This window comes from Sylvia atricapilla, chromosome 1, assembly GCF_009819655.1.
Source record: "Sylvia atricapilla isolate bSylAtr1 chromosome 1, bSylAtr1.pri, whole genome shotgun sequence".
NCBI classification, from domain to species: domain Eukaryota; kingdom Metazoa; phylum Chordata; class Aves; order Passeriformes; family Sylviidae; genus Sylvia; species Sylvia atricapilla.
The window spans coordinates 2,583,186-2,604,909 of NC_089140.1; the positions used below are offsets into that span (position 1 = coordinate 2,583,186).

The 21,724-nt window shown below is 50.1% G+C and overlaps 1 protein-coding gene across 1 annotated transcript; it reads left to right on the forward strand.

Moving 5' to 3' along the window:
• The first annotated feature begins 6,536 nt into the window (after nucleotides 1–6,536).
• HHATL (hedgehog acyltransferase like) lies at nucleotides 6,537–21,111 on the forward strand. The gene is made up of 11 exons (XM_066313832.1): nucleotides 6,537–6,645; nucleotides 7,407–7,474; nucleotides 7,816–7,929; nucleotides 8,066–8,260; nucleotides 10,058–10,267; nucleotides 14,184–14,355; nucleotides 15,672–15,816; nucleotides 16,164–16,199; nucleotides 16,932–17,133; nucleotides 19,038–19,179; nucleotides 20,442–21,111. Exons 1-11 carry the CDS (start codon nucleotides 6,540–6,542, stop codon nucleotides 20,564–20,566), a joined length of 1,515 nt encoding a protein of 504 aa, XP_066169929.1. The 5' UTR covers nucleotides 6,537–6,539; the 3' UTR covers nucleotides 20,567–21,111.
• Nucleotides 21,112–21,724: the final 613 nt, after the last annotated feature.

Genomic DNA, 21,724 nt, shown 5'->3' on the forward strand with positions numbered 1-21,724 from the left:
CCCAGGCAGCTTTTTTGATAAGCTCTGAGTTTTTTCAGTCTCTCACTGCAGCTGATGGTGGTGACAGGCTGAAGGTGACAACGCTGGCACAGTTTATTTAGTTAAGGCTAAATTTTGCTGCCAGTGTTTAGTTATGGGCACTCCTTGTTAGGATTTGGCCAGTTCTTACCTCCAAATACGAATTCTCCAAACACTTGGGCTGAGCTAAAATTTGTCTCCTGCCCTGGGGCTGGGCAGAGCTCCTCCATGGAGCAGCCAAAAAGTGCCTGATGGATTCATCTCCTTTTACAGTACAGCTGAACTGCTGGGAATAAATGATCTTTGATGAATTGTCCTCCTTTCCTTTGGGCCTCTTGCCAGGAGTTTACCTGCAAAGAGCTTTCCAAAGTGGCTGTAGCGTGAATTAAGTTGAATTAGGGTGATTAAATGTAAAATCTATTGACACAGGAGAGCTCTCTCTGCCCTGGGATCCACTTGGAAGAGGGCACAGGATCAGCTGGGGGGTCAAAGCCCATCCCATAGCAATTTAGAGCTGTGAGTTGTGGCTGTGAGTAGCTTCTGCCCTCCCTGAGGCTCCAAAGCAGGACAGAGATGGCAGGAGGAGATGGATTTCAGTTAGATGTGGGAGAAGTGGGGAGGAAGCTGGTGGCAAGGGGGAACTGAATTGTAAACTGCTTTGCTGACCCCCCCAGCAGCCCCAGCCATCAGCTGCCACTGCCCTGCAAGGCACAGTGCAGGACAAAAGGGAAGAGCTTCAGCTTTAAATGGAAAAACACTCTGGCAGAGCCCCTGTGCTCTAAATTAAGCCACGACAGAGCCAAGGGGAGTATTGGGTTTCTCATTTCTCCCTTCATCCTCTCCCCTCTGGGCCCAGCTCCTGAGCTGCCTGCTCCCATGGGACAGGGTGAGCCTCACTCAACAAATGCCACTGAAATCCCTGGAGGTCTCCACTTACAGCTCCCAAACCATCCCAGGCAGGGGCTGGATCCTGGGCTCAGAGCAGTTCAGTGATCAGGGACAAGAGGGATCTGTGGGATGCAGTGTGGCAGCAAGGAATAGAGGGGTTATTCCAGCCTGTCACATAATTGGGGCATTTTTGGGGAATGGGAGGGGACTGTGAGGAGAGGAGCTGGAGGCAGTGGGGTTTGACCTGATGCTGGGTAAGGAGGGGTGGTGGGAGCCTCCTTCAGAGCCCTTCTCTGGGGTGGCTGGAGGTTTGGGACCTTTGATGGGGTCAGTGGGTGCCAAGGGACACGGGCAGAGCCATTCTGGGGGTGCTGAGAGGGCTCCTGGAGGTGCCCATGGATGGATGGATGGATGGATGGATGACACATCCCTCTCTCCTGAGCCATCCTGGTGAGATTGGCAAGTTTCCAGTGATGTTTGCATGAGGAACCCCATGGGACAACCTCAGGCAGTAAAAACAATCCGTGTGGGATCTATTGGAACAGGAGACTCTGGACAAGGACATGGAGTGTGGGAAAAGGGGGAATGGTTTAAACTGACAGAAGACAGTGGGTTTAGAAGGGATATTGGGAAGGAATTCCTGCCTGGGAGGGTGGGGAAGCCCTGGAATGGATTTCTCAGAGAAGCTGCCCCTGGATCCCTGGAAGTGTCCAAGGCCAGGTTGGACACTGGGGCTTGGAGCACCCTTGGGTAGTGGAAGGTGTCCCTGCCATGGGCAGGGGATGGAATTAGAAGAACTTTAATGTCCCTCCCAACCCAAACCCTTTGATGATTAAAACCTTCTCTGCTTCCCATACAAATTTCTGCTCCAGCAGCAGGAGCACCAGGGAGTTTGTTTGGTGTCCCCATTAATATTCCCAGTTTGTCCCAAGCCTCACGGGAACAGAGCCAAGCACCTTTCCTGGAGCCTCACCACCTTTCTCAGGCACTAAAGAGGGGCCTGGCCTCAAATCCTGTGCCACAACATCCAGCAAACCCAAAAATATTTGAAAAAAATATCACTTGAAGCAGCTCTCAGCCATAAACACCGAGGCAATAAAGCACAGAAATGTCCCCAGTGCTGAGGAAGATGCCTTGGTCACATTAAAAATAAATCTTATTATACGAGAAATCAGGAGTGAAGGGGGGTTTATTTTTTTCTAATATCTATAAATTAAAGCTAGGTTATTTTTATCACCACAGCTCATGAAAAACGCTGCCTGGCTCTTCACCTCTGTTGGTTACACTTTGAATTCAGCAGGATCATGGATTTCTCAGGATTAAAAAATAAAAATAATAAAGGGGGTGAAAATCTACCACCATCTGCTGTTACCAAAAAAAAAAAAAAAAAAAAAAAAGAAAATTAAAAAAGGGGAAAAAATGAATTTGAGGGCATGGATTGGGATGGAGACTGAGTGTGTTTGGGAGCCAGGGGGATGACCCTGATCTGCTTTTCCTCGTTGCCTCCCTGCACCTCCCCACCACCACACCGAGCTGATGTCCATCTGTGTCCACACACTTGATTTCCCTGCTCCTTGCTGCCCATAAACCTCTGCCTGCCAGGGCACTGGGAGAGCAAGGAATTGTGAGGAGCTGTGAGAAATTAATTACAACAAATTGTGAGGAATTGTGAGTAATTGTGAGGAATTGTGAGGAATTAATTATGACGAATTGTGAGGAATTAATTCTGACAAATTGTGAGGAATTGTGAAGAACTGTAAGGAATTGTGACGAATTTTGAGGAATTGTAAGGAATTGTGAGGAATTAATTATGACAAATTGTGAGGAATAGCAAGGAATTGTAAGGAATTGTGGGGAATTGTGAGGAATTAATTGTGATGAATTGTGAGGAATTGTAAGGAATTGCGAGGAATTAATTATGACAAATTGTAAGGAATTGTGAGGAACTGTGAGGAATTGTGAGGAATTAATTATGACGAATTGTGAGGAACTGTGAGGAATTATGATGAATTCTGAAGAACTGTGAGGAATTGTGATGAATTATGAGGAATTGTGATGAATTATGAGGAATTGTGAGGAATTGTGTCCCAAAGCTTATCTGCACCGATCTCTTCATTACGTCCCTCCAAGCAGGCAGTGCATTCTGGCGAGGTCTGCAGGCAGGGATGGAGCTCCAGAGCATCTGAGGGTGAATCCTGCCCTGGCTGCTGCAGATTAAAGCACCTCGTTGGGTGCTGGAAGTGTCTCCACAGAGCCCTGGCCGGCGAGAACCTCTCTCTGTGCCCACCAGGTGGAAAAAGATGCTAAAAATGCTTTTTTGTTCTCAGACAGTGCAACAGGTCTGATCCGAGGGCTGCAGATCCTCCCTGCAGAGGCCAGAACGGAGCATCTCCCCCCCAAACACACCGCCCACGGAGGGATTTATAAAACCCAGGGTTCTCTGCCTTGTTTCTCTGTGCTGACCCCTCGGGCAGCCCGGAGATGCTCAGGGAGCTGGCCAGGGCTGAGCTGTGCCCAGATCTCACTTGGTCACAGATGTGGGCACATCTGTGCTGACCTGAGGCTGGGCTGACTTCTCCTCTTGGCTGAGCTGAGTTTGCCCACCCTGAAATAACAGAGGCCACAACCCTGCCCTGCCTTTCCTGTCCATCCCCAGCCCTGCCGGGGATGCTGGAAGCTGAGAGGGAGATCCCAAAGCAGTTCTGTAGACATCCCAGGATCACTGAGGTTGGAAAAGAACTCTGAGATCATCAAATCTAAGTGCTACCCCAACACTCTCAAACCCAGCACTTAATCATGTCCCCAAAGTATAAATGTGTGATTTTTTTTTTTTTTTAACACGTCAGGAATGGTGCTTCCACCACATCCCTGCACAGCCTGTTCCAGTGCCTGACAACACTTGCAGTGAAGAGATTTTGAATAATATCCAACCTAAATCTCGTCTGGCACATCTTCCTCTTGTCCTGACAGTTCTCACCTGGGAGCAGGAGATGCTGCAGCCTCCGAGCCTCACTGAGATTTAAACACTGCCCAGGCTGAGTAGGAATAACACTTCCTTTTTGGCTCCGTGCCTCAGTTTCCCCATCCCTCTTTGGAACAAGGTGATGGGGGTAACCACCTCCTTTGCAGGGCTAAAAGTGGGGAGCCAAACCCCCCATGGGAAGGGAGCCGCTCCCTGCCTGGGGCTGCCGTGTCCCCGGGACTCCCAGGACCGGCTCCCCTGGCTCGGGGTGAGCTTTTTGGCAGCCGCCACGGGTCCTCTCAGCAGCTGCCGTGACAGACAGCTCCCGAGCCACCCCCCCTCTGCAGTGCTGCTCTAAAATAAAAATACCTCCCGCCTGCTCCGCTCCACTCCCTGCCAAACTTCCTCCAGGGGCAAGGTGGGGGACGGCAGCCCAAAAATACCCCCGCCCCAAGCCGGGCTGAGAGATGCTGTAGGGCACATATCAGCGGTCCCCAAGCCCTCGGTGGTTGTCCCCTCTCTCTGTCTGTGTCCCAGCTGCTGTCCCCATCGCGGTGCCGGACGCTGGATCCCCGACCCTCGCCCGCCTCCCCCCGGGGCTCAAGGTCAGTAGCGGGGAGCGATGCGGGGCTGGGGGGGACACGCTGAGGGTGGTGACAACGCTGTGCCCGCACCTCCGGGGCTTTTTGTCACCTCTGCCTGTCCCCAGCGCCCGGCCGGACCCCGGGGGAGGGGAGCGGGGGGATGAAGATGATGAGGATGATGAGGATGCTGTTAGCACTCGGAGTCTCTGCTGGAACCCCTCCGAGGCTCTCTGGGCCGATCAGGAGTTAAAATTGTCCGAGGGGTCCCCAGCAGAGCCATCGCCCCCCGCGGGGTCGGTCACCGCCGGCTCCTTTGTGGGGTGGCCGAGCCCGCCCCTTCGTTAAAATAAAAAGAAAAAATAAATATTAAAGAAAGAAGCTTTGGAAAGGGTGGAAAAGAGGAAGAAAAGCTTTTTAAAGGCACCTCCGTGTGCGCCCTCCCGCCGCAGGGACACCGCAGTGGCTCCGCACCGGAGTGACCGCGGCGCCAGCCCCAAATTCCCCCCGGGATAAACCCGAAATTCCCCCCGGGAAAAACGCCTTTGGTCCACGCCGGGGGGAGATGGGCTCACCCCGCATCGCTGCCAAGGACCTCCTCCACCCCCCTTCAAAACCTCGGCGACCAAAGGGGAAAAAAAAAAAAATAAACGTTCGAAACCAAAACGATAATTTTAATAATATTTTAATTTCCATAAGGGATTATCTTAATAACCGCAGGAGCTTTGCAACGCGGAGAGTCACCAGAGCAGGGGGTGCTCTGCTTTATTTTTTTTTTTTTTTTTTTTTACGCCTTAATCCCTTCAGCGCTCTCAGGGGTGGTGGCGGGTCGGGGGACGATGTCCCTGTCACTTGTCCCTTGTCCCCGCATCCCGCCTGCTCCAGCCCTGAGCCGCGCTTTGGCAGCTGCCGGACACGCAATCGAGGAGGCTGAGGAGCTGCAAGGCACGTCGCGCCGAGGTTAATTAACCTCGGCAGGAGTAATTAGCCCAGGGCTAATTGCGGGGCTGGGTGTCGCCATCCCTCGAGCGCTGCTGATGCCTCCGGGAGGGGCTCAGCCGTGTCCGCGGGGTCCTAAAGCCTCCTGGCAGGGGAAATTTGGGATCACGGGAGCTTTGGGAGCTCCCCCAAGAGCGGGAGATCGGGGAAAAGCCCAGCAGAAGGTGAGGAGAGGAGAGGGTTGGGGACATCCATCACGTCCCCTCCACCAGCAGCGGTGTCTCCGTGCTCTATCCTGGATCCCTCCAGGCATCCAACTGGGAATTAGGGGTGGGGACATCACAGACACGCTGGAGGAGCCCCACCCTGGACATCCTGGAGCAGCTCTGAACATGGGGATGGATGGGAAGAGCCTCTCCTCAGGAGCACCTGGCCCCAAATCCCGGGTGGGGTTTGCAGGAACCTCTTTGCACCTGAGTTGTTCCCCGGGGGTTCAGCCTCTTCTCCTCTTCTCCTTCCCTTCAAAGCAGAGCTGGGGAGGAGCAGCAGGAATTCAGGCTCTCTGGGTGGGTAGGAGGGTCTCATCCCCGGTTTTCCTCCCTCTTGGTAGGAAAATTAATCCACAAAAGCCATGGATTTGCGTCCAAAAAGGAGACAGAGTAATCCTTTCACTTTATTCGAATAAAGGGAGAGGCTATGGGGCATTTCCCTGGGGTGTCTCAAATTTTGGAAGACGCAGCCTCCTATTTATCCCAATTTTCCGGTCGCATTTCCCTCTCTCCTTCTCCATTGGCTGAGGTACTTGAGAGTTCCAGACTTCCCGGAGTGCCCAATACCTAAAATTCCCCTTCAGTGTATAACCCCTCTTTTCATTTTTAATTCTTACTGACTTCATGGGTTTTCCCGATTATTTCTTCCATCTTTCAATATCCAATTTCATTTCTCGAGAAACCTACAGTTCGTTCGTGAAGGCAAATATCTCCTTTTCCCATCCATCAATCAGCGGGACGGGAACTTTTATTTCTTTTTCTTTTTGTTTCTTTCACCTCTCAGCGCTGGTTTTATCCACCAACAGACCCAGTGCTTGTTTGTAAGGACCAACCTGTGATTCCTCTCCTCTTTCCCTTTCCCAGGTGTGCATCCCTCCCACCATGGGGGTTAAATCGATGCTCCCCAGCTACGAGCTGGGGTTTTACGCCCTGGTGGTCACCTGTGCTGTGCTCTACAGCGGCAGCGGCATCTTCGAGGCATCCAGAGGTAACGCTGCCCCATCACATCCTTAGGGAAGGTGCCAGGTGCCTGCTTTTACAGCTGTCCATACCAGCAGAAGAAGCCCGGCTTTAAGTTTTGCAGAGAACAGCTTGGAAATCGTTTTTAAAGGGATTTTTTCCCCTTTTTTTTTTTTTTTTTTTTTTTTTTTTTTAATTGTCTGATTGTCTCTATGCCCCTATTTCTATTGCTCAGGGCAAGAGGCTGCAGGATGTCACAGGTCCCCAGGCAGCCATCACCGCCTATGAAGGGCTGATTCCTCTATTAGTTTGTTTGATTTTGGGGTTTTTGTTTGGTTTGATTTGGGTTTTATTACTATTATTGTTTGTTTAGGGTTTTTTGGGTTTTGGTTTTTTGGGGTTTTGTTTTTGGTTTTTTTTGGTGAGGGTTTTATTTTTGGGGTGTTTTTGGTTTAGTTGATTGGTTTTTCGGTGATTTTTTTTGTTTGTTTCTGGATTATTTTGTGTCTGTGTGTGTTTGTTTCTGTATGGAAGCTCACAACCCTGAAAACTTTACGGGATCAGCCAGGGAATGTGTAAATTCCCTGAAAAATTCCCTTTGCTGAAAATTCCTGCAGGAACCTTTGGTCACTGACCCTTTTGGCTGTCCGTGGCCACCAGGCACTTTTGGGAGGGGGTATTTGAGCCCTGATGGTTCATTATCACAGCGATGAAGGGGCTGGGCCTGGCTTGAACACAGATCCCATTCCCAGAGCTGTTTCTCTCCCCCTAACTCTATTTCTTTTGCAGACAGCATGAACAGAAAAGCCTTTCGGGATGGAATAAAGCCGGGCTGGCACTACTTCGGCAGGAAGATGGTGAGTGAGGAAGGGGATTTTCTAGCTACAGACAGCCTGGCCAGGGGAGAAACAGAGCTGCTTTTTCTGCTACTGACACTCATTTGTGACAGTCCATGTGACTCGTATTTTTCTCCCTAAAATAATAGGGAAAAAATCCCACCCCTACGGGGGTGTGGATGCTAAAAATAATAGGGAAAATCCCAGCCCTATGGGGGTGTGGATGCTCCATAAGCGACCCCTGCATGTCCCTCCTGGGGTTTTATGTCTGACCTAAAGTGCTCCTGGGTAGAAAACGGGCAGAAAAAGCTTTGAAAGCCGTGGGGCTGGGGACAGTGAAGTGCCTGGTGCTGCTCCTGCAGGACGTGGCCGATTTCGAGTGGGTGATGTGGTTCACCTCGTTCAGGAACATCATCATCTTCGCCCTGTCGGGACACGTCCTCTTCGCCAAGATCTGCTCCATGACTGTGCCCCAGGTGAGCAGGGCTGGGGTGGGCACGGAGCTCAGAGCACCCAGGGGTGGCCTGGGATCTGTGGAAGGGGATTTTTGGGGGGATGCTCTTTGGGGCTGGTTCTTTCAGCACGCTGACCATGGCCACTCTCTCTCCCCAGCACCGGGCTGTGATGTACATGATCTATGGGGCCCTGGCTGTGCTGGGCAGCATGGGGCTGGTCTACCTGATGATCATCCTGTCCCACTGCCTGCTCCTCTACTCGGTGGCCCTGGCCAAGCAGAAGTGGCTCTGCTACGTGGCCGGGCTCTGCTGCCTCGCCTCCTTCAAGGTGGAGCCCTTTGGCTCGTGGCAGGTGGGTGCTGTCCTGGCCGTGTGTCTGCCTCTTTTCCAGCCCACTGGTGTCCATCTCCTTGGGGTTATTCCCAAGGAGGGCTCCTGGGGCAGCCCCGGGCCCTGGCCTGGCTGCATCAGAGCTCTCACAGCATTTTAGAGGGAAGGGATTGTTGAAGTGTGAGTTTGGGGATAATCCCACAGTGTTTATGTCATGTTTTGCTGTTCCAGTTGAGTCCTTCTTGCTGCCCAGGCAGCAATTTGTCAGCCTGTTGCTGCCTTGTGCCTCAGTTTCCCCAGCTGTAACACACATCTGGGTGGATTCAGTGATGTCCATCTCTTAGGTCACAGCCTAGCTAAGATTTTATATCTCTGGTGAGTGGAGAGAAGCCAGGAAGGACATTATAAAAATATTCAGACCCTCAGCCAGACAGTGTTGCCTCTCCCTGCCTCCAAAGATCTGTTTCCTCTCTCTCCATCAACCCCATGCTGCCTCTCCCTTACTCCACGGGGACACCCGTGACAGGGTGACATTGCCACCCCAGACCAAAGCCTGTGTGACCAACAGCTGCTTGGGGACACGGCCAAGAGGATCTGCCCCTTCCTGGCTGCTCTGAGCCGCAGGAGCCAGCTGGGAAATCAAGCCCCAGTTTTATCTTTCCAGCTCATTAACTTCAGAGACAATTGGTGTCAGAGCATAATTAGAGGTTTTCCTTGAACTGAAAACTAAACTGACAGAGGTCAGGGTTAGATGAGGTGTTAGGAAAACATTCTTTACTGTGAGGATGAGGAGGCTCTGGGACAGGTTACAGAGAAGCTGTGGCTGCCCCTGGATCCCTGGAAGTGTCCAAGGCCAGGTTGGACGGAGCTTGGAGAAATCTGGGATAGTGGAAGGTGTCCCTGCCCATGGCAGGGGGTGGCACTGGATGGGATTTAAGTTCCCCCCAACCCAAACCATTCTCTGCTGCCCCAGGAGTTCAGTCCTGTAGGAACAGGGTAAAAATCTGGCCTGTCATTTCTCCAAAATGCAGCTAACAAATAATCTGTAAGTTCCCTTATTGAGCTGTTTTGAGAACAAAAAGTTCCTTTAACACAACAATCTATTCTGAGGGTGAAAAACAAGTGCGCCTGTAATAACAAGGGATTTGTCCCACGAGAATCAGTAAAGAAAATATGTAAACAATCTGACAATAGATAGGTTTGATGGACAAGTAAAATGCCTTTTACTAACCAATAGAATAATTAACAAGAAAGCTATGAACCAATTAGAAGTTGCCCTCGAGGTTTGTAAAAGCTGTGTAAAAGACAGCATGTGGCCATAATAAATATGTATAAATAAAATAATATCTATAAATACTACATGTAAAATATTATAATAGCTATAAATTTATATATAATAATAATATATAAATAATATATATTGAGTAATATAACATATAGTATATTGTGTGTTTTATATATAAAGTTTATTATATATTATAGTAATAGTATATAATACATATAAATAATATATCTTGAGTAATATAACATATAATATATTGTGTTTTATATATATAATTTATTATATATAATAATAAAATATAGTATATAATATATATAAATAACATATATAGAATAATATAACATATTATATATTGTGTGTTTTATATATAATTATAAATATATATAAAAATAATAATAAAGGGTTTTCTGAGCCTTCTGAATTTTTATGGTGTCACTCTTTGTGTGGTGACCATCCCAACAACAGTGTCCCCCACAAAGCAGGGCAGCACAGGAGTGACCCCACGTTCCTGGTGATAATTCCCTGTTTTTTATCCAGAGTGGGTTTGTGACAGGAGCTTTTGATCTCCAAGATGTCCTTTTCTACGGGGGCTGCACCTTCACCATCATGCGCTGCATGAGCTTTGCCCTCGAGAGCTCCGACAGGGAAGAGGGCATCTACTCCATCTTCGACCTCCTCAAGTACAACTTCTACCTCCCTTTCTTCTTCTTCGGGCCTGTCATGACGTTTGACCAGTTCCACGCCCAGGTGAGTGACCCTGAGGCCAGGCTGGAGCAGGGTTTCTCCCCAAAAATCTGTTTGTTTGGGGTTAATGTCTACAAAAAAAACACCTTTTGCCATAGTGAAGACGTAAATGGTTGTAGCATTTCTTGTGGTCACCTCTAGTCTGTGGCTCTGCTTTTTTGTGGGGAAGGGCATAAGCTGATGGATTTTTAACCTCCTTTTTGGCTTTTTTTTTGGCTGTTTTTACTGACCAATTCGCAGTGGAAAATCCTGTGATGTCTTTGCTCTCATCTGCACTGCTCGGTGCCTCAGTTTCCTTGTGTTGTCACCCCAGCACCTTCATGGTGAGGGCCACACACGTGGTGCCCACCCATGGGGTCTCTGCATGCTGGGACAGCAGGGACATTTCTGTCTCCCATTTCTGTCCACTGCTTCCTTCACCCACGGAGCAGGAGCTTCCAGGGATGGCTTGTGTGTCTTTAGATCAGGTTATTTCCCAGGAAATAAGTAAGATTGGGTGGAAGGCTGAGTTCCAGCAGTTGAGGGTTCCATGGAATACCCTGATGCCCCAAGTCTTTGCCTGTTGCACACAACCAGGGGAGCTTTTGGATGGGCAGACTCCAAACAGAACTGGAAAACAGCAGCAGCAGCCTGGGCTGGGACCTCTGGAGCTGTTCCACAGTCCAAGATCAAGGAAACCAGCAGTGCTGTGTCCCCCCTCACTCTCCCCCCCTGAACCTCCCTCTGCACCAAGGATCAGCCTCAGCAAACTGGTGATGCTGGCAAAGGGAGGTGTTTGCTCAGCAGTGATGCTGTGGAGGGTTTCCACCACCACCCCTGGTTCCTTTTGCAGAAGAACTGCTACATTGAGTTTTTAGACCCAATTTGATGCCTGAGTACAAGAAGGTTTTGGAAAAAACATTCGTGAATTCAGAAGAAAAACCAGCCCAGGGCAGGGGAGAGCAGCCAGAGCCTCCTGGTGAGGAGAAGACCAAAGACCCTCCAGCCCAGCACCTTCTCTCACACCTGGAGCTGGTTCTGGTTGCCTGAGAAAGGGTCTGCCCTGGGATGTTTCCTCCAGGACGAGCCATGATCCCAGTCCTGCTCCTTGCCTGCGCTTCACCTGTGGAATTACCGACTTCATGATGCCTCTTAAAAGGAGCAAGAACCCTCAGGTCTTACTGGATTTACTGAAACTTATTATTTAAATGATTTTTAGAGCGTTTGGCCCTGAAGATCCAAAGTGTCCCTATCAGGGATGCAGCCAGGTACCTGTAAATTGGGGCATGAAACTCCTCATGTCTCCAGCATCTTTTGAACTTCCACTGTCCTGCAGAGCTGGATCCAGGGGGAGTTTTATTTCCTGCTCATTTGCACAGCTCCAAACCAGGATGTCTAAAGCCACTTAATGAGCAGTTCCCCTCTCTGCTGCTTCAAAGGCTCATCCCAAAGGCACAAGGATTGAGTCCTCTGCCCCGGCCAGGGGTCCTGGCTTGGCCTGGCCACCACTGCCATCTCCTGGCTACATCCCCCCTGCACTGCTGGAGCTGTGTCTGGCTGCAGAGGTGAATTCCTAATTGCCCAAGAACAATTAGGGCAGGAGGCAGATAGAACCCTTCCCCAGGGTGGGATGGGTGGCCCGGTTAGAGATCAGATCTGTTCCTTTGGATCCTACTGGTCCTACATCCTGTGGAGTTCTTGCATCCTTGTGTGAGATGGAAACTCAACTTGGGCTTGGCCAGCCAAATTTGGGTGGAGAAGCACCTTTCTTGCTGAGATCAAGGGAACAAATCCGCTTCTCTAGGGCTGGGAGCCTGGGGGACAATAGCCCTGATCCCAAAGGGGACAGTGGCCAGGGGCTGGCACCACACACAGATGTGAGGACGAGAGGAAACAACCTTGAGTTGAGGTTTAGACAGGATGTTGGGAATAATTTCTTCAAGAAAATGGTTGTTAAGCATTTGAACTACTGTCCAGGGCAGAGGTAGAGTCACCATCCCTGGAGATGTGTAGATGGGGCACTTGGGGACAGGGTTCAGTGATGGGATTGGCAGTGCTGGGTGGTTAATGGTCAGACTCAATGATCCTAAAGGGTTTTTCCAGCCTAAACCATTCTGGGATTCCATGGAAGGAGGGTTCTGTGTCCTCCCTCACATTTCCATGCCAGACCCTGTCCTCCTTCAGCTCAGGGTCCAGCCTCCTCTTTGTATCTTCAAAGCACCTGGTACTTAACAGACACAAAAAAGAAAAAAAAAATCAGGCAAAGGCTTTAATTCTCAGGAATCATCTGGATTTGACAACAGGGCTGGTGCAGCAGCCTGTGGATTATGCAGGGAGAGCTCCCACCTCTTGCAGGGAATAAAGAGGAAGTAATAAACGTAAGAGGATTTTGAATACAGCAGCAATTTTATGGCGATGCGGGGAAGCAAGGACACGGCTCTGCCCCGTGTAATCCTGAGAGCTCACCCTGCTGCTGTTTATGTGACAGTGACCAGAGATGTGACAGCTCCTGGAGGCAAACCCCAGCCCCTGTTTGTGCAAGACACAGCAGAGGTGAAATTCCCACTCATTCAGGATGCCCCCACGAGCAAGTTTCCCTCTGGTTTACAGCAGGAGTCTGCAGCAGAAGCTTCAGACATCATCCCTTCTCCTCCTCCTCCCAGATGACCCTGGACAAAAATACACCAGGTCCTGGCAGAGCTGTCAGGTTGGGATTCCAGCCCTGGAATCCATCCTGGAGATGTGATGGGTGCAAACATTTGCTCCCTCTTACTGTCCTTTGGAAGGACAGTAAACCAAGTTGATTGTCCTTAAGCAAAGTTGATTTTCTGAGCACATCGCTGCAGAAAGAACAGGAAACCCTGGGAGCAACGTGGTCAGAGGGGATTTCACCCCACCTGGAATCCCTGAGTCCAGCCCAACCTTTGTCTGACCCCTGGGAAGAGCAGGGTGATGCAGTAGGGACATCCCTGATGTCCTCAGCACTGCTGTGGGTGGGACATGTCCTGTTCCTTGTGGATGTGCTCACCTGAGCCAGCCCTTGGGTCCTCCTTAATCAGCAGAAATTTGGGCCACGTAGTCCACAGTGTGATTTCTAAAGGATGATGAACCAATGATGAACCAATTCCTATTTGGACCTTGACCATCGTTCTGCCTGACAGTTTTGGGTTATTTTCCTCTCTGCCAAGGTCAGGATGAATAACATGGGAAATGCCAAGTTTCAGTTCGGACTTGGCATGTTCATTATCTCTTATGTATTTACAGTATTTACAGACTCATGCACCGTGAGCTCTTAGAAAAGGAAGGTAAAATGGAGAGCTTCTAACTCTTTCCAAGGTTATTTAAGAGATAATTACCCAATAACGAGGTGACACCTCTATTATTTATGGTTTTGACCCAATAATGACCACCCAAGGCCCACAGTCTGGACCTTTTTCACCCAATTACAGAAAACCACCCAAACCCGTGAAGAAGAAAGACAAAGACAATACACAAAATCCTCCATCTTGACTCACATGTATTATTATATACTAAAACCTCAAATTCCACATTTCTAGGGCTCCAACAGTTCTGGATGGAGGAACAATGCCCATCCTGCCCCTGGGCTCAGCCCTGCCCTGGTTTGTCCTGTCACTCTAAGTTTGCCTGCTTCTCATTGTTTACACTTTATTCCCATGCAGCTTCAAGAAAACGATGTATATTTTTAAAACTTATCTATTTTGGGAGGAGAAAGATGATTGATGACGATGTTCACCAACTAAGTCGAAGAGGTGGCAACCTGTGTAACCAGTCTTTTGCCTTCTGATCAAAGTGTATATAAGATGGAGTAAAAAAAAAAAAAAAAAAACCAAAGAAAGAAAGAAAGAGCTTTCCTGCTGACCTTTCTGCTGCCTACTTCGTTCTTTTGTGTCCCTAACAGTGACATTGTCCCTCCCTGCAGGTGAGCACCCGAGAGCTGCGACGCAAGGACGACGAGATGAAGAGCATCCGTGTCAATGCCCTGCTCCACGTGGGGGCCATCGTGGCTGTGGACATCTTCTTCCACTTCTTCTACATCCTCACCCTCCCTTCTGACCTGAAGTTCGTGAACCGCCTCTCGGACTGGTCCTTGGGTGAGTGGCCGTGCTTGGGCACGTTCACCCCTGTGCTCAGCTCCAAGGCAGTGGTGAGTGATCCAGATCTCCATTCCCCTCCCCTGAGAGGCTTTGGGAATGCCTGTGCTGGACAGGTTTGAGTTAAAACCCCTTTGTCCTCGCTCTGGACACGTTCAGCCCTGGAAAGCACACGGTGCTGGTCTGGGCTTTTCACGGTGTAAATTGTTTGGTTTGGGGTTTAGGAAGCTGAGCACCAAGATTTTTTTGTTGTTGTTGTTGCATTTGGACTGGAAGGGAGCTCAGCACCTCTTAAAATTCAGCAGGACACAGCAAACTACATGCAGAAAGGCAAAACCTGATTGCATGTAAGGAAAGTTGTCCATAGAGTGGTCAAACACTGGGAGAAGTGCCCAGAGAGGTTGTGGATTGTCCCAAAAGAGTAATATTTAATACTGAAATGGACAGTGTCCAGGGCAATGAAATCTCTAGCTAAAGCTGGGTGTTCTCTAAGCATGGCTGGGCTAGAGACCTCCAGAAGGAAAATTCCCAGGATAAGTGATGGAAGCAGCACTGGCCTTCAGCTGGCAGCTGGATGGAGGATTCCAGATGATCAAACCCATATCTGATGGCAGCCAGACACCACCACACAGCAGAGGCTGAGCAGGGGCTGCAGGAGCCTCATGTCTGTCCAGAGTGGCACCTTGAGGCCAGGATAAAATCCTAATGCAGCTGGAGTGACACTAACATGGATTTAGGGTGTCCCAAAGGGATCCCATGTTACTCCAGAGGGAGCTGAGCTCTTCTGACTACACTGACCACTACACAGCCCACGGTGGCAGCATCTCTTAATCTGGGAGCTGGATCCCACCAAGACAGGGGGAATTTTAGCAGCTCTTTGCAGAGACATTTGAAATCTTTAGCAGCTGCAGCTGCAGGGTTTGTTTCTCAGTGTGAGACACCTCTTTAAGCCAGAGGTTCTGACCCTAGCTCTGCTATAGCATGGACATTACATCCATGGCCAGAGGGAGCTGGGGTGAGGGGAATTCTGATGGAGTTGCCAATAAAACCCCAGAGGCCAGGCCTGAGAACTGTGATGAGTTCATCACAGCTTAACAAGCCTGAGAGAAGGCACAATGATGGAATAAATGACTGTACAAACTGAATTTCTTGGACTACTGTGACCAATAAGCACTTTTCTCCTTAAGACCCTGAGAAGAAATTGTCCTTTGGTTCAAGCCTCTTAAAAAACATAGTTTTAAAACATTTGCTCTGCAGAAATCCTGCTGCATTCCGTGTTCCTTTTTCCCCTTGTTTGACTCCCATTTTTGCTCCAGCTGGCCTGGCCTACTCCAATTTGGTGTATGACTGGGTGAAAGCTGCTGTCATGTTTGGGGTCATCAACACCATCGCCAGACTGGACCACCTGGACCCCCCCCAGCCCCCAAAATGCATCACCATGCTCTACATCTTTGCTGAAACGTGAGTACCCCTGAGCACAAACCGAGAGGGTTTGAGCAGGACAGGACCTGCCTGGAGGGGAGGACACCTGGGCTCTCCTGGGGAGCTGCTCTGTGAGTTGGAGACCAGCTGAAAACACAGTCTAGACCTGGCCAGAACCCAGGGAAATACTCTTAGGTGGGGAGAAATAGATAAGGAGAAAAATTAAACCACGTCTCTTATTGGCCTCTGTCCAAGGAAGGAGCCTGGAGGATTTCTGTGAGCCAAGTCCAAGGTGTGCCCTGCCAGGGGATTGGGTGTTTTCTCTGTTTCAACAGGTTTTCATTGTCATTGTGTGTTTTAACATTGTTCTTATCATCTTATTTTAGGCATTTTGACAGAGGGATTAATGACTGGCTGTGCAAGTAAGTGTCCAGCTGACCACCTTTAGTCTAGTTCAGGGTCTTCCCTTCCATCCCAGAGCAATGAAGCATCACATGCTGTTCATCCCAAAGCTGGGGTGTCCTCTCTTCTGGATAAATCCCCCTATTTGCTCTGTTTAACCCCAAACCTGTTGAATTAATTGCACAAAGAGCAACAGCCCCCTCCGCCAAACCTGGTAATAAAAGAGTGTTGTCCCAAAATCCCTTTAAATCTGGTGGGTTTAACGTTCCCTCAGAGGAGAGGAAGAGCCAGCTTTATATTCCTCCAGGAGAAAAAGGGAACTGAGTCCTGTAGTTCCACCTGCATCTTCCTCAGCCCTGCACCTCCTCCCGTCCCTGAGTTCACACCAGCAAACCTCTGCTGAGGAGGGTTTGATTTGATAAAATCCTGAGCACCAGCAAGTCTGAGAGAGCCTCCAGCTCTAGACACCCCAAATTTTGCCAGAGGGGAAAGTGGATATTTTGTCCTTGTGTATTTACAGGTTTGTAGGAACAAGAGGTTGGGGCTCAGCAAAAGTCCAAAGTTTATTGCAGAATGAGCAAAAAGTTTGAAGTTTAAAGCAAAAATTTTATTGTCAGAACGAGCCAGCCAGAACATCCTCCCTTTTTCCTGGGATGTTCTGGACTGACCTGTCTGTGAGGAGCTCAGGAAAAGGAACTCCAGAGGGATCTCCTGGACTAGAGGGAACACCAACCACCTTCCCTGGCTTTTAGGTACGTGTATGACCACATTGGGGAGAACCACGACCACATCCTGAAGGAGCTGGTGGCCAGCACTGCCACCTTTGCCATCACCACGCTGTGGCTGGGGCCCTGTGAGGTCGTTTACATCTGGTCCCTCGTCAACTGCTTCGGCCTCAACTTCGAGCTCTGGGTGCAGAAGTTCTTCCAGCTGGGGCCCTTGGCCAAATTGGAGGTGAGGAGCTGGGTTGCAGAGGGAGTGGGGAGAGGTCAGGGGGGCTGGGGGGAAGCTCTGGTGCTGGAAAATATCCGTGAGTGCAGGGAGCTCACGCTGGTTTGTAGGGGTCAGGTTTTGAAGAGCAGAATCCCTGAGGATGCCATGATGCTCCATGGGCTGGCCTCCTGCACGGAGACCTGGAGCTCTTTCCTGTGGCTTTTAAATTCATGGAATCATTAAGGCTGGAAAAGACCATCAAGTCCAGCTGTCACCACTAAACCACATCCTTAAGTGCTGTCTCCACACATTTTTCTGAATGTTTCCAGGGATGGTGACATCCCTGGACAATCCTTGGGATCAGCTGCTGAGCTGTGCAAGGGAAGCACGATCCTGGTGCTCTGTGTCCTTTCATTTTACCCACTCTGTCACCCACCCAGAGGAAACAAATTCCTGCCCCTGTGATACTTCACTTAGATTGGGGTGGAAATTCCAGAGGGAGAACAAAGATCCAAGAGAAGCAGGAATACATCTCCAATGAGGCATCAAAGTGCCACAGATGGACACAAAATATGAGGTCTGTACTTGAGAATATGTCCCTGCATATGGAGAATACCCAGATTCTGTGATCCTATGGGGAAATGTTTGTATATTTCCTCATGGGAATTATTTGTTCTTCTTGTTCTCCAAAGCATCTTGATATTCTCAGTGGTTTTGATCTGATTTCTTTCAAAAGCAAATGTTTGGATGCTAGAACAAATTATTCTTCAAAACACTCCAAAGCTTAGTGCCCTGTGTCTGTTTGGGACCGAGGTGTCTCAGGGACATACAGGTAAAAAACAAACCAAAACCAAAAAAACTTTAAAATTTCCGCCCTGGAAACAATTATGTTCCTCATTTCATCTTCCCAGCTTAAAAGTCTGGAGGTCTTAAATTAGTTAAATAAAGACCTATTTTGAATAAAAGCCGTGGAGAGCAATCCTCCTGTTTGCTCTCCTTGTTGAACTCCTAATCAGATTAAAGCTCTCACAGGCAGTGAAATCTCCTTCCCTGCGGCACCACAATTGCCAGCACTAAGTGGCCTGGGGATTCACCGTGCTCTTTGAAGGCTGCTATAAACTCCTTCCCTGCTCCACTCACAGCAGCTGATCCTGGAGATTATGTGCCAGTGACAATTCCACTCTGCTGCTGTCATTAGTTTGGAGCTTTTTTTTTTTTTTTTTTTTTAATTCCTTAGAAACTATTTTTACCAGGACCCAGGAGTGATTTGCATGTAGGGCTAATAATAATCCTGAGATACAAAAGGATCCTTCTGCCTTGAGGAGTGGCTTACCTAAGGCAAGAGGTGGAGAAAGCAGGACTCAACCATTTCATTTTAAAGAGGCTCTGAGAGAGCTGGAGAAGGACTTGTGACAAGGATGTGGAGGGACAGGACAATGAGTAATAGATTTAAGCTGATGGAGGGCAGGGTTAGATGGGATATTGGGGAAGAATTCTTCCTTGTGAGGGCGCTGAGGGGTTGGAATAGAATTCCCAGAGAGGCTGTGGCTACTCCTGGGTCCCTGGAACTGTCTAAGGCCAGGTTGGACAGGGCTTGGAGCAACCTGGGCTAGTTGAAGGTGTCCCTGCCCATGGCAGGGGGTGGAATGGATGATTCCTAAGATCCTTTCCAACCCAAACCCTTCCATGTGGCTGATTCTACAATTATCATGAAACTGTCTGATATCTTGGCCCTACCCATGGGACCCAGCCCAGAGTCTCCAAAGCAGCAGGGCAGTTTTGCCTTATCCTTTTATTTCTCCATTCCAGAGGCACTAAAAGCTGCTCTGATTTTTGCCTCCTCTCTGGGATCCCAGATGGGGTTGCACCAATCATCCCTTTTCCTTACAGACCCTTTTCCCTCTGCTCCTCTTCCTCCTCCACAGGCCAAGCTGTCAGGGGCCATGTCTCGGAGGATCAGGGCAGCTTTTGGGGCAGTGAACTTCTGGGCCATTGTCCTCTACAACATCCTGGCCCTCAACAGCCTGGAGTTTGCCCTGCTGGTGACCAAGAGGCTCCTCGTGCTGGGTAAGGTGCTGCCTTCTCCTTTGAGAGACCCTTGTCTTAATGGGGGGACACTGGCACAGCAGCTGAGGATGGGGATTTTGGATCCTTTGGGCTCCAAAGTGCCCTGGCCACTGGCTTGTGGCGTGGCTGCTCCAAATGTCCTTAATCCTTAAGGTGCAAAAGGTGCAGGCAGTGGTTTCTTAGCGCCCAGGCTCCTCACTGAGTGCTCTGGGGTAGCAGCTGCCTTCCAGGTGTGCTTGCACAGCCCCTGGCACTGGTTTAGTCTCCCTGCAGCGCTGCAAAGGTCACGTTCAGCTCACCAGACAGGGCTGAGTCCCTGCCTGTGAAATGGTCTCCTTGCTGGAGAAAGGAATTTACTCATCCTGCCTCGTGTCCTCTGCTCCAGCAGACATTCCTGCGTCATCCCGAAGGTGACAGGTACAAACCCTCATCCTGCAGTCTGAACATTTCTGATCAGCGGACTGTGGCACTGCTTTGAAGTGCTCTTGAGCTGCCCAGGGTATAAATATAAATGAATGACGTGAGGAGCCCTTGTCCTGCAGCCTGTGTGGGCCAGGGCTGGTGTAGGGAAGGGATAATGTCACACTCGGTGTGCCAGGAGTTCCTGCCCGCTGAGCTCGCCGGCTTTTGCTGCTTGCATTATTCATTGCAGAGCTCCTGTTTTAGCAGGGACAAACCCTGGATCCACCCCAGGATCTGCTGTGGATACCGGATTTGTGATGGCAAACACCGTCAGACCCTCCCGAAGAGGAGGGAGAGCTCCAGGCTCTGTCACTGACGTAGGTGACAAAAATATGTATTTTCCTGGGCGGACACTGTGTCCCCACTAAGTACAGGACAAGGCTGGGGTTGATCCTCAGCATCAGTGAGGCCCAAAGCTTCCAGAAGGTCAGAGTGTTGAGCAAAAATGGACGTGGGCAGGTTCAATGGTCATAAAGCCAACCATGGTTTCTGAACTTGGGGAGCAGAAGGATTTCTGGGGGTAAGAGGAGCTCAGAGCTCCTCCAGCACATCCCCACATTAGCTGCAGTCCATGGTGCCTTGGTGGGCTCAGGAAAAGCTTCATCAAAAATCCAGACCTGAGCATTTCCCTCTTCTCTTGGTGAAGCTGATGGGCTGGATCTACGATGAAAATTCTCACTGGCCACCATGAGCCTGTGGGACCTCCCTGTGCCGCCTGAGAGGCAGCTGTGCTGGCGAGGAATGGTCCTTGTTGGGCCAGCAGCCACAGCTGGATGACCACGTCTCCCTCCCTGCCCTAGGTTTCCCCGTGAGCACCTTGTCCATCTGGTTCATCACCTACTGCGGGGTGCAGCTGATCAAGGAGCGCGAGCGCATCCTGGCCATCGAGGAGGAGCACAAGGGTGACAAGGCCAAGGTGGAGTAGGACAGGCACCACAGGCTTGTCCTGAAGCCTCCTCTCCCTCCCAGCCTCTGCTGCCAGGCCAGCCACTGGCCAGGGCTCTCCAGGCCCTCCTGACAATCGGACTGCTGTAGCTCATCCACGTAGAAGCCACCTGGAAGGCACAGGTCACCCCCTTGCTGCAGGAAAGGTTTTCCATCAGGCACAGCGGGTGTTTCACAGTCTCCTCAGGCATGGCAGGATGCTGAGGCAGCTCCCAGGATATTTCTTTCATGCCAGAGCCGCCCTCATTGTTTTTCTGACCCTCTGATGTTGTGCAGGTCCAGAGGTTTCGCCACCTGCTTCCCACAGCGCTTGGTCCACCAGCACTGGGCTCCCCCACAGCCCTTGTCTCCCAGGAAAGACTCTCCACAGCTGGAGTTTTTAGAGCCCTGCACTGCTGGATGTGACCACCACGACCACCCCTCTGTGAGACGTCCTGGGACTCAATCCAAACCCCACCTCAGTTGTTTTTATATGGACAAAAGTCTGAGCTCACATTCCTGCCCACGGCGGGGGGGACAGAATTGCAGCCAACCCTTGCTCATCTCCCATCCCTCTCCTCAGCTGCCTTTGGTGTGCACAGCCCACAGCTGTGGGCTGAGTGAGCACACGGGTGAACACTCAAAGAGAAAAAAACCCAGAGGAAGGGCAGGGATTTGGGGCTGGGTGGTGGAGAGAAAGCCCATGGGAGATCCTTGGAGAATTAAGCTTTGTGAAACACGGTGCCTTTGGGGGAAAGGTGGGTTTGTAACAGAAGAATAGCTCTGTCTCTCTTGCACTTTAGAGTAACTCTCAGTGGCCTTATGTCTGAGTTGTGTCACTGTTTGGTGAGGGCAGGATCCACACCCCTCTGCAACGGGGGTCTCTTGGTGCATCCCTGTGGATGAAGCAGGATGGGTTCCTAGCCAGCTTTCAGCTCTGACAAAGTACTTTGTGGAGTCCCTGATAAATGTCACTTATTTATGTAGCCAATAAATGTTGGATAACTCTGGCACCTGCTGCTCATCGCTGTCAAGCTGCAGGTGACGGCCCTGGCAACACCTCACCACTGGAGCTGAGAGCACAGGGATCTGTTTGCAGGTCCTCACCTGCTCCCCAAAAAGAGTGACACAAGACATTTTTGACTCCAGCAGAAACCCA

Excerpts from the sequence above, each read along its gene's own strand:
- HHATL (XM_066313832.1), top strand. The coding sequence starts at position 6,540 with ATGGGGGTTAAATCGATGCTCCCCAGCTACGAGCTGGGGTTTTACGCC. Across the intron at positions 6,646-7,406 it reads CATCTTCGAGGCATCCAGAG|ACAGCATGAACAGAAAAGCC; the intron begins GTAACGCTGCCC and ends TTTCTTTTGCAG. Across the intron at positions 7,475-7,815 it reads ACTACTTCGGCAGGAAGATG|GACGTGGCCGATTTCGAGTG; the intron begins GTGAGTGAGGAA and ends CTGCTCCTGCAG.